Raw genomic sequence first — 13,027 nt, forward strand, 5'->3', positions numbered from 1 at the left:
TGAGCTCTCTTCATACCTTTTGCAGATGACTCCCGACTTGAAAAAATATCTCATACACTGTAAGGCACATTTTTTTGCTAATTCATTTTTTCATATAGGTCCCATTATATCACCCCATATTTATTTCTCTGATTTAAAAAATTTTTCCATGTATTTTTAATCTATATTTTATTTTACAGTTCAGTTTTAAATTCTTCTTGAAATTTATTATTATTTTATGGGCTTGGCTTATAATTTTATACTTGCTAACGATGAACAAAGCAACTGTGAAGCTGTTTGAGTGCAATGCCTCTTTCCCTGAGAAATCTGAGTAGGGATGTTATCAGGATCAGAAACTTAGTTGGATTTCACATGCTTGATGGTGTCTTCAACTTTTTTAAAAAGGCAATGAATAGATCATTCCTAGCTCTTGGGAAATGTTGAGAAATTTATCAGCAACAGTTGTGTCCTAAATGAGAAGTATGTAACATTTTAAACTTCCACTGCCATCATTGATCCAGTGTCTTTGAGGAGAGTTGATTCATCATTTGATTGTATGGATATTTAAGCCATGAATAAAAAGTCCATAAAATGCTTTCGTGGCTCTAAAAAAAAAAATTTATGGGAGATACAAGCATCAGCAGTACAATGTCTTGCTGATACTTGCTGTTATTAGTACTGTATTGTATTTCCTTAGATTTCTGCAACCACTTCTAATTTTACAATACTCTTTGTATCCTGTGTCTGATGTTTTGATGGGTGGGTCTTTCCATTAAATAGCTGTTGTGAACATTCTGCATTGCATGGAAAGTTTTTTTGTTTATTATCAGCCACTGGATTTCCTTGTAATTTTAATTAAAAAAAAAAGCATTTTTCTTTGACAGGTAGCTGTTTTTCTTTGCAAGTAACAATGTTGGTAGACTTAATTGACTGACAGTGCTACATCAGTACTTTCAGGATGTTCAGACACTGTTAAAACTGGTTGCACTTTGCAGGTTCTTTCAGAGAATCAACATTAAGTATTTGTGTGGTCTGTATCTCAGTCCCCTCTTAGGGTGGCCTCTCTTGATGGCCTTTGATGAAGCAAATTAATGATTAGTCCAGTAATAATCAGTGCTGGTTGGCACTTTTTTTGCAGATTCCATTCACATTAAATATATAAATGATTCATAGAAGTATAATTCTAGCTAAAAGAATAAAAATTTTAATTAGGCATACAAAACAGATATAATGATATATTATGACATGATACAAATTTAAAATGCAGCTTAAAGGCACATTTTCTAAATTCTTCATGGGTATCCTTATTCTTCTAAGGCAATATTTTTTTTTTTCCTGACAAATTATTCACACCGTTATAAATATTGCAAAATGATCAATTTTACTTCTTTATTTAATTACCTACTTTCATAGGTTGCACACTCTATCTCTTTCTCGCATTTATGGCATAACTGACTATACATTAAGGAAGATTGCATCTTGTTCTCACCTGCTAGAACATTTAAATGTTGCTGGATGTTGGAGAATAACAGATTATGGTATTAGGTAAGTTTTAAACTTATTGCTCTTAATTTTACATAATAGCTGTGTAAAAGTCATTACTGAGAAGTGTATAATTAATTTTTGCAATGATAACAATTTCATGTATTATTTATTATTATTTTTTTATCATCGCCTCTAATGACATACCTTCAAGAAATCACAAGAATCTGTGGGAAATATACAGAAAAGAAGCCACTTTGTGTTATTTTATGCTTGCCACATAGATATTCAGATAATCCAATTATATAGAATATAAATCTCATTGATCATAGCATAATTTCACATTTTCTCGCCATATGTTCATATTGTGTATAATTATAATGTCTTCTAATTCTATGATGATAAGAGAAAATGAAACTGCAAGTTTATTTTACTTGACAGAAATTATATTCATATTTACATACATATATTACATTATAAATAAATTTAGTTTATCCTTTATCTGAGTGTAAGCAAACAAAGTTTGTGTCTGAAGTATCTTCAGGACTGAGGCAACTCGTGGTGAAGCAGGACCAAGCTGTCATCTCTCCTTGTCTTAGTATCTCCCATAATGCAAAGCACATATCTCCTTGTGGACATGTATAATGCTATGCATTAAGGGAACGGCCACTACTCAGACCGGTTTCGACCTTTATTGAGGTCTCGTCAGTGGGAGCCAGACCCAGAGGTGGTGATACCAAGGTGGAAGCAACGGAGAAGTCATCTTTACCTATACGATTTGCTAAAATGTGTCTCACCTTATTATTAAATTATTCTGAATTTATAGAAAGACGTTGGAAGTTTTTTTCCACTTTGTTAGACTATGATAAATTTAGTTTAATCCTTTATCCAAGTGTAAGCAAACAAAATTTGCTCCTGAAGTATCTTCAGGACTGAGGCAACTCGTGGTAAAGGTGGACTAAGCTCTCATCACTCCTTGTCTTAGTATCTCCCATAATGCAAAGCACATCTCTTTGTGTATAATGCATTAAGGGAAGGACCACTACCCAGAGCATTATGGGAGATACTTACACAAGGAGTGATGAGAGCTTGGTCCACCTTTACCATGAGTTTCCTCAATCCTGAAGATACTTCAGGTGCAAACTTTGTTTGCTTACACTTCACAAAAGGATTAAACTAAATTTATTATAGTCTATCAAAGTGGAAAAAACTTTCGACATCCATATATTACCTTAGTACAAACAGAATTTATATATGAAATATCTTAATAAATTATGAACTATCAGACTTCATCTGTGAGTCCCATCTCCTATTGGAGGTTGACAAACCACCTTGGCAAATTTTGATCAATCCTCAGCCACCCTGAACAGTCTATCAGAGCTCATGCCAGTCCACCTGTGATGTGTGCCAGCCAAGATTCTCTTTGTCTTCCTTGTCTTCTTCCATTTATCTTCCCTTTTATAATCAATCTGTGGCGGCTCGTGGCTTGAAATCGTGGGGTGCTGCAACTTTCGAAATATATGTACACACTGTAAATACAGTGTATATGTGTTTGGATAAAATATCAAAATTATGGTAAAAATTAAAAAAAAAAAAAATTAAACATGAAACAGTATTGTTTATTATCAATAAAATTAAAAAGTATGGTATAATTCAAAATTACTTAAAAATAAAATCCATTATCATAACCCCAATAATGTTCTAAAATAAAAACTATAACAAATGTTATGTCTTTAATTGTAATGTCCAAATATTTAAAGAGACGGAGTAAACACGATAAGCAAACTACTGGTGCAAGCTGCATATAAACAACAGTGGAACTTCGTGACGGACAGTGCTGCATTACGCTAATAGCTTGCATCTCACTATGACATGCATATGCTTGCACACGTAGCAATATGACACTGTGGTAAAACACAGTGCTGCTAGCGTCCTTCGCCCTCCTAAGTGCTACAAAATAGATTTTTATTATTTTTTATACAAATGAGAGAATTGTATAGGGTTGTTGGTGATAAAATTAAATATTACAAGCAAATATTAATAAATATATTTATATATCGAGAAAAATTGGGGGTGTTGCAGTTCCGCAATGCCTATGCACGAGCCACCTCTGTAATCAATTAAAGTATCTTATATTTTTCATTATAAAGTAGGTGACCAAGATATGCAGTTTTTCTTCTTTTTACGTAATCTAAAAGGTCACTTGATTTCCAGTACTTCTTGATTGGATGTTTTTGCTGTCTATGGAATTTTTTACATTCATCTGTATAACCACATCTCAAAGGCTTTAAGTTTTTTTTTTATCAATGTTGTCTTCAAGGTCCAAGTTTCTGCACTGCACTGTACAGCAGTGCAGCCCATACATAGCATTTAACCATGTGTACTCTAAATTGCAGTTACACAGCATTGATTTCATCAGGAGAAAATTTTTTCTTGCCATTTCAATTCTAACTTTCATTTCTATTTCTGGATTGCATTTTTCATTTAACCAGCATCCATGATATTTAAATTTTGTAACTCTTTCTAATTGTTTCCCATTTAAAGAAAGTGCTGAATTAAGAATTAGTTTCTTGCTTATGACCATCAATTTAGTTTTAGTGATATTTATTCTTAATCCCATTTTATCACTCTTCGTTCACTAATTCAAGAAGATTTTGAAGATCCTGAATATTGTCAGCCAGGAGAGCTGTGTCATCAATACACAGGTGTTATTGATGATTTCACCATTTACATTAATCCCTTTCCTCTCTTCCTTTTAAGATTTTTTTGAAATATGGCTTCTGAATATATGTTAAAAAGGAGAGTCAACAGCACACATCCTTGCTTTACTCCTCATTTGATGTTAAATGGAGTCTGTAATAATGTCATCAACTTTGAACAGATTCCTTTTGGTTCCAATATAAGTTTTTAGTGATCCCTGATGTCTTTATCATCTAATCCTATTCTTTTTAATAATTCAGTTCATTTTAGTTTATTGGACTTTGTCAAATGCTTTCTCGAAGTCAATGAAGCAAATGAATATTTCCTTGTTTTGGTCGCTACATTTTTGGAATAAGATTTGAGAATAGAAAAGAGCCTCTCCCATTCCCAAACTGCTTCTAAAGCCAAATTGGGTATCACTGATCTGTTTTCACATTTTGTGTATATTCTTTTTTTGAATTATTTTCAGAAACATTTTGAGAACATTACTCATTAGACTGATCATTCTATAGTCATTGCAAGTTTTCTCATTTACTTTTTTAGGTTGCATGATGAAAGTTGAGTTTAACCAGTCTGGAGGAATTATGCCTGTATCGTAGATCTTATTAAATAGCTTTACTAATATAGTAATGCTGTCACCTTCTAATAACTTTACTGTTTCTGCTGGTATCTTATCAGGTCCCAAGATTACCATTTTTAGCTGAGTTCAGTGCATATTCTACCTCTGATTTTAGAATGCATGGACCTTCCATCTGTTCATGAGTATTTTCTTGGTTTTGTCTGTTATCAGTAAAGAGTTACTCTACATATCCTTTTCAGATATTATTTCTCCCTTTTTGTTTTGAAGGATGCATAGTTGTTTTTCTTAAATACACCTGAAGTCTTTTAGCTTTTTGTATAGATTAAAACTCTCATCCTTTTCCTATTTCTTTATATTTGTCATTCAGCAAGTATATTTCTTTTGCTGCTTTGATCTTGTCTTGATTAATTTTCTGAACCTCTATATTTTGTTAGACTATGATTTTTATATTATTGCGTTGATCCACGAGAGAGAGAATTTCATCAATTTCTTTTTTTACTTCTCTATCAGGACACAATATATTGGCACATTTCTCTATGAAGACAGATTTTAATTTGTCCCATGATTCATCAACCTTCATGATGTTATCATTCTTGATAAATGCTATCTCTTGATTCAGATCTTGACTCAGTTTGTTTCTTATCTCTGGGTTTTTTTAACTTTCCTAGATCAAACCTTTTTTTTTTTTTTTTAATTTCTTAAGTATAGCTTTCATCTAAGTTTTAACTCTATCACCAGTAAATTATAATCAGAAGTAATATCCACCCCTTTATGGACTTCAAAATTGTTGATTAATTAGCAAGTAATCGATTTGATTTCTGAATATATTTTATTATTATTCTGTGGTGAGCATCAAGTATATAGCCTTCTACAACTTTAGCATTGAAATCACCCAGGACAGTGTTAATATCATGTTTCTTCGTATTTTTCATTAGTTTTTTTTAAATCATAAAATCTTCGATCTTGGTATCATACTTGTCAGCGGTAGGGGTATAGACCTGCATAAGATTGATATCTAGTGGTTGACCTTTCAGTTTTAATAACATCATCATATCTGAGTAGGGGATGAAGGTCAACAGTGACTTATTGGCATCTTTCTTTAATATTATTCTAACTCTGTTTTGATTATTGTTTTCACTACTTCTAGAGTGGTACATTAGCATATCATCAGTTTGAGTTTTGCCTGATCCTGGCCACCTAACTGTACTCATTCCTAAAATCCTAATTCCAAGACTTTTCATTTCCCGGATAGCGTTTCTTAGTTTAACTGCTAAATACGGGGTTCTGACATTCTGGGTTCCTCGTTTTAGCAGATGCACCATTTTGAGCCCAGAGATTCTTTGTACTCCAGTCCCATTTAACGGATGCCAGGAACTTTCTCTCTTTGGCCGACCCACCTATATGGGCCAAATTTGCATAAAAGAAAAAAAAAATTTCTTGGTTGATAAAAGAAATATATATATATATATTTATTTATTTTTATTTAAATCAAGCAAGAGATATTGCAAACCGGGAATGTGATAGTGCTGTGTATAGATAAGAAGCAAGGTAGAATTTTCTCAGAATCCTAGTCATATATATATCATCAAATTCTTCATTGTACCTGAAAGAAGTGTTCAGTTCCCTATGATAGCACTACATGATAAAGATTACATTATTATTAATCGCTATCCACAATTTACCTCCAAATTAGTCTATTACTTTTGAGTACTCCAATATTGTCATATCTAACTTCTAAAGGCACTTCTAAGTGAATCGGCTCACTTAGACCTTAGTCTTCCTTTAGTCCACTTTCTTGGCATCATTGCTAACCTTTCTTCACCCATTGTCTATAAGTGGCCATACCACCACATGCAGGCACATTCTTGAATGCTAACAGTGTCAAGTTCCTTTCTAATATCATGATTTGTAATGATTCTGCCATTGATGCCATCAGTTCGCTCACCCTAATTTTTCTCAGAACCCTCATATCTATGGTCTCTAGCCTTTGATCAAGTGCTTTATTTCTAATCCAACTTTCAGATCCATAACCTAAAATGGATTTGAACACTGTCTTGTATGGTGCTAGTTTCGTATTTTGGCTAATTTCTTTCTTATTCCCTATAAATTTATTCAGCTGGCTACCCACCATACCAACTTTATTTATTCTTATGTCTATTTCCGGATTTAATCTGCCATCTTCGCTAAAAACAATGCCTAAATAGCTGAATATTTTACTTATTCTGTGGGATCTCCATTCAAGATGCAGTTGAAGTTTTCTATGTTCCCACCTATTTTCATAGTTTTGACCCTTTTATTGCTGATTTTCATGCAGGATTTGTTACTTCTGTTATTCAATTTATTTAGAGAATCCTGATGACTTGCATTATACCTGTTTAGGAGTCATCTGCATAAATAAGAGTTAAGTTTGACATGTCCAATTCTAATATCAGGCATAATGCCACTTTCTTTCATAATGTGCTTCCTTGTCTTATCCCTGATTTTGCATCAGACCTGTATTTCCTTCATTTCTAATTGCTGACTGACAATTTAAATATAGACTGTGTATTACTCTGTATAATGTTTTATTTATCCCATATAAGTGTAGTGTTTTCCTCTGGGTACCTTGTCATATGTCTTTTCCAGATCTACAAAACTGAAGTGCCGATCCTTGTCATATTCCCATAATTTCTCAACTATTTGTTGTAAATTAAAGATGAAATTATATACTTGGTTTAATCCTTTATCCAAGTGTAAGCAAACAAAGTTTGCACATGAAGTAACTTCATGTGCAAACTGAGCAACTCATATATAGTTGTCCAGTTTATATAGATATATATAGTCGTATATATAGAGCTAATGACTTTACATTACTTGCCTTAGTATCCCATAATGCAACACGTCTCCTTATGGATATGTATAATTATATGTGTTATGGGAAGGGCCATTATACAGACTGGTTTCAACCTGCATATTGAGATCTCATTAGTGGGAGCCAGATCCAGATGTGATACCAAGGTCGAAGGAATGCTGAGGTCATATTTCCATACACTAGTAGCCAAAAGCTATCACACCTTATTATTAAAATACTCTGGATTAGAGATAGATGTTGAAAGTTTTTCAACTTGGTTATAATATTTCTTGTAGATAGGCTTATACATTGGTAACACGTCTATTAAATTATTTAAGGAATTTACAACATATACCGGAATTTTAATTAAAAGAAACTTTAATAAATACCTCCTATATTTCGACAATGTCAATTGCCATTTTCATGGGAACATACAACTGTGACATGTGCATGCAGGTACTACAAAAAGCATATGAAGCAGAAGAGAGAAAACCACTGTTGTTCCTAGAGTCCTAAAGGTCTCCCCCTAGTGGGCTATATTGGGTTGTCTTGGCTGTTGGGATGAAGTTCTCAAAATGCAAGCTTCCCAAATTTGTTGAGGTTTGGAAAGTTTTTTAGAGCTGAGGCTGATTCCATGAACAATCTTTCATATTTAAATTTGCTGCGCCGTGTATTAACATGGCTTTCTTCCAACATATTCTGTGGCGGGTATCCAGAGTATGGTCTGCAAGCCCAGAGTGGCTGTACTGGTGAAACCAGATGTAGTCTTTGTGTTCTAAAATCCTGACATTTGCTATCCTGCCTGTTTGTCCAAAGTAGGTCAGTTTACAGCTGCAAGGGAATTGGTATATCCCAGGTAGATCTAGGGGAAGTGGTTGGTCTTTGGTGGAGCAGATAAGGGATGCTAATTTTTTATATGGTTTGTAACAAGAAGTCAGGTCATATTTTTTTAAGACTTTGGTTAACTTTTCAGAGGTGCCCCAGATACAGAGAATGGTGATGGATTTAGTGTAATCTTTATTATGAAAGGGGGGGGGGGTTGTGGTTAACTGGTTTTAATGTTTTGGTAGTTGTAGCCATTGGCTAAGAAAGTGTTAAGAATGTGGTTTAGTTCAGTGGTTAAGGCATTGTCATCTGAATAGAATTAATTTTGCCCTGTTATATAGTGTTTTTATAACCCAATATTGTTGTGAGAGGAGGGAGGGGTATTACAAAATGTTCTTACTAAAGTCTTTTCATGAGTTTTGTTTAACTAGTTTTACATAGTTCTTTGCTTTATTACATTTTTCTGTGTATTCTCTAAGCCACAAGCTGACTTACTTGCCAGGAACTTTCAATATGTTTTTTTCTTTTTGTCCACTGCTTCTTTAACTTTCCTAGTCCATCATGGAGTTCTGATTTTTCTATCCTTACAGAAAACCTTAATTGATGCTTCTCTGGATCAATCAATCAGTGTTTTCTTCAGGATTTGCCACTGAATCTCCAAGATTTGGTTCTTGTTTTCAAGCTCTTTCATTTTTTTCCTCAATGATGTTTGTATATTTCAGTCTATGTTTCACCTCTGAAAGCTGCTCAACCTTGATTCACTTTTAAACTTTCTTACACACTCTTCTTTTTCAATATGAAATTCAATTTTATCCTTCTCAAAACTAAATAGTGATCACTTCATATTTTAAATCCTTTGCATACTCTTATGTCCTGAAACAGTAGGAAAACATCGTTATCAGCTATAACATAGTCAATGAGACTTTCTTATTTCTTGCATCTTCTCTCCATGTGAATTTGTGCATTTTTATGTTGGAACATAAGCATGACTCTCCCTCGGGACTTTGGACTCCCTGGAGGTGTCACATAATAATAATAATCACATTGTGTTAGTAAAATCTAATCCATGTCCTGAACAGAAATCCAGCAATCATTTACCATTATTATTAGTTTTGTGCTTTTCTCCAAATTTCCCCAAAACATTTCTATATGTCTGGTAATCATTTCCTACTCTGCAAAAAAAGACCAACTTTTCCTTTTTCGTCATGTCACCTGCCTTATCTAACGCCTTGAAAAAAATTGTTCCATTTCTTTCCTTATTAGTGCCTTTCTGTGGGAACATAAGCACAGATAAGTCTCAATATCCAGCTCCCCATTCTGATATTTGCCCACATCACTACTTGATATTGCATTTGTTGCTTAGAAAGATCTCACCTGTTTTTGTCTTCTTTGTTTCAGTCATGCCTATTATAAACTCTGTTCAGTTGGGATATAATTTTGTGATTTGTTCCGGTAGCTTACTTTTCACTTTTCGCCTTGGTTCCCTGACAAAAACAACAGAGAGGGGGCTTGTTTAACTGGGCAACTCTCCAGCCGTCATGAAATTCTGTCATGTTGTACCATCATTTTACATTGTGTGTTCTAAGCCAATAAGAAAACAATTGATTGGCTAAATCCCAAATGCCAACCCGTCCTCATTCATTCAGTATCCAGATAGATACTTCAGAGGGTGCACCACGAGAAGGTGAGGATTGAACATTAGAAGTCCCAGTCAGTTCTCCTCATTCCTTAAAGAAAAAGAAAAAATCCCAACACCTTCTCTATGTGGAAGTCTCCTCCCAGTTATACAGCTTTGACCATTAGCATCCCTTGTTGTATCATCATTTTATATTGTGGACAAATCCTAAAGCACACCCAACTTAATATCACCAGAGTTCAAGATCAGTACTATCAACATAAGAAGCCTGAATGCCAAAGAACTGGAGCTAGCTGAGGAATTGGATAAGTACCAGATCGACATGATAGGAGTGACTGAAACAAAAATGACAAAAACTGGTGAGATCTTTCTGAGCAATAAATACAAAATCCTATATTCAGACAATGACAATCAAGGAAAAGAATTAGTAGCTATGGTATTCAACACTAAATACAAGGCTAATCTTCTTGAATGGCATGCAATACCAAGTTGGGTGATGTGGGCAAATATCAGAACGAGGAACTGGACAATGGGCCTTATTTGTGCCTATGGTCCCACAAAAGGTTCTACTAAAGTAGAAGTGGAGGAATTTTTTGAGTCTTTAGAGAAAGCAACTGACACAATGAAAAAACAGCAGAGTAGGAAATGATTGTCAGACATATAAAAATATGTTGAGAAAATTTGGAGAAAAGAGCAATGCTAATAATAATGGCAAATACCTGTTTGATTTCTGTTCAGCACATGGTCTGGTTATTACTGACACAATGTTCCAACATAAAAATGTGCACAAATTCACATGGAGAGAAGAGGCATAGAATAAGAAAAGTCTCATTGATTATGTTATTGTTGATAGTGATGCTTTCTCCCTGGTGCAGGACACCAGAGTGTACAGAGGATTTGAAATTGGAAGTGATCACTATTTAGTTTTGAGCAGGATAAAATTAAATTTCATATTGAAAAGAATAACATGTAAGAAAGTTTTAAAGCGAATAAAAGTTGAGCAGCTCTCAGATGTGAACTGTAGACTAAAATGCACAAAGATTATTGAAGAAAAAATGAAATCGTTTGAGAACAGGAAACAAACCTTGGAGATTCAGTGGCAAGCTCTGAAGAAAACATTGATTGATTCTGCCAGAGATGCATGTGGTGAGGTTGTCTGCAAGGATAGAAAAATCAGAACTCCATGGTGGACACAGGAAGTTACAGAGGCAGTGAAGGAAAAGAAGAAAGCATATCAAAAGTTCCTGGCAAATAAGTCAGCTTGTGCTCTTAGAGAATACAGAAACAAATGTAAGAAAGCTAAACACTGTGTAGAACTAGCTAAACAAAAGTCATGGGAAGACTGGTAAGAACTTAGAAAAATAAATATCGAGAATGGTAAGATATTCTTAAGGATGTTGAAGAAGCTCAGAAATGGAGGAAAGAGTGCTGTAAAAGGAATTAGAGATGATAAAGGTGATATGAAAACTGCAGAAAAAGATATTTAATTTTTATTATTTATTATTTCTTTTTTGTTCTTTTTTATATTGTAATGGAAAAAATCACACATTGGTGTTGGTTCACAAATTTTGCTTCTTGGGTATTTCGGCGATTAATAAATATATGCTTATTCGTATAAGTTTCATTTCAAAGAAACACAAAATCTTGAATATAAATACAATAAATATTATAATAACATATGTCTGTATTAAGATTTTTTTTTCGATGGGGGGGGGGGGGGGGCGTGAAATAATTTAATTTTTCCAAAGGGAGCCTTGGCATCCAAAGTTTGGGAAGCACTGCTCTACGCAACCAATGTTCCTTGAAGGGGGAAGTATTTTGATGTTTTGGGCACTAAGATCTATGCATTATTTATAGGATTTTACACACCATACGCCTCTATTTGAGATGGTTATAGCAAAATAATAGCTGCCATATTCTTCTAAACAATGTCTTTTAATACCCAGATTAGAAGCATAATAATCTGTCTTATCTTTATTCATCTGTTCTAGGTCTAGGTTCGATCCACAGACTTGGCTATCCAAGACAGCAACACTACCATCTCTTGGTGCCAAAAGATTTGGCTTTCTTACGCTTACCGCAGTCCTGATATTTGGCTCCTTTCTCACTAACCATCCTTTTTATTCTAGTCAGTTCTTTATGATGGTACATATTGCATCATGTCTTTGAACTCTAATGTTATGGGTTCTAAAACAGTTAAGATATGTGTGTCAGTCTCACTGAACCCACATCCAGTCCTACGTTAAGTATTTATTTATGCCTACCACAGGCTATACATGCCTTCGTAGGAAGGGAGGGCATTTATCCTAGCCACGACAGAGCTATATATCCCCATCCAGGTAACATTCTTGTTCCTTCACATACCCAAAATGTTGAAATGGAAGTCTTTCCCTTCTCTTCCTTTTAAGAGAGTTAGAAACAATATGCATTCCATTATCAAAAGTTCAGCGTAGTGTTTTAGTTAATTCTCATTGAATCAGAGGAGTTCTGAAGGCAGTTATAGTAAAAGGTGAAGATGAATGTTGGAGTTTATTTAACCGTAGATATTTTAACACTTTGAGTCATTGAGGTAAATATACATCGATCGCATGCGAACCCAGAATCCCATCGATCTATATTTATATCATTAAATTAAAAATTCCAAAAATATTAATATATGCTTGAAATTTATTATCAGACTGTACTGCAGTTAAATTTGAACCTTCAGCTTCATTATCCATGAGGATGGTTGACTTTTATCAATAAAAAAGAGAATTTATATTAGTATATCGTAACACCTCCCCATTCACTACGTCACGTAGGATCGCATGTATTTATGTTTATATTACATCGCACTGCCATAACTCTGGCTGCTCTAATCTAAACTATAAGGGATTCATAACTCTCTTCTTGTGACCAGAGAGATCAGTTTGAATTTCTCTGTCATCATGGACAGACCAGGACCCAGTGGTGCCCAAAGCAGGAGTGTAGAACTGTTCTTGACCGAACGCTAATT

General features: G+C 34.2%; 1 protein-coding gene across 3 annotated transcripts in view; it reads left to right on the forward strand.

The window, feature by feature from the left end:
- Positions 1-13,027, forward strand: part of jet (F-box and leucine rich repeat protein jetlag) — a 70,705-nt gene that overhangs the window by 29,137 nt on the left and 28,541 nt on the right. For all 3 annotated transcript variants that reach the window (XR_016548699.1, XM_090397010.1, XM_090397009.1), the window contains exon 3: positions 1,393-1,524. Coding sequence is in view for 2 of the 3 variants with exons in the window: in XM_090397010.1 (XP_090253136.1) it covers positions 1,393-1,524 (132 nt within the window). In the remaining variant the exon portion in view is untranslated. The remainder of the gene's footprint in view (positions 1-1,392; positions 1,525-13,027) is intronic.

Source organism: Typopeltis vanoorti, chromosome 8, assembly GCF_054136105.1.
Source record: "Typopeltis vanoorti isolate ZY-2024b chromosome 8, IOZ_Tvanoo_1.0, whole genome shotgun sequence".
NCBI classification, from domain to species: domain Eukaryota; kingdom Metazoa; phylum Arthropoda; class Arachnida; order Uropygi; family Thelyphonidae; genus Typopeltis; species Typopeltis vanoorti.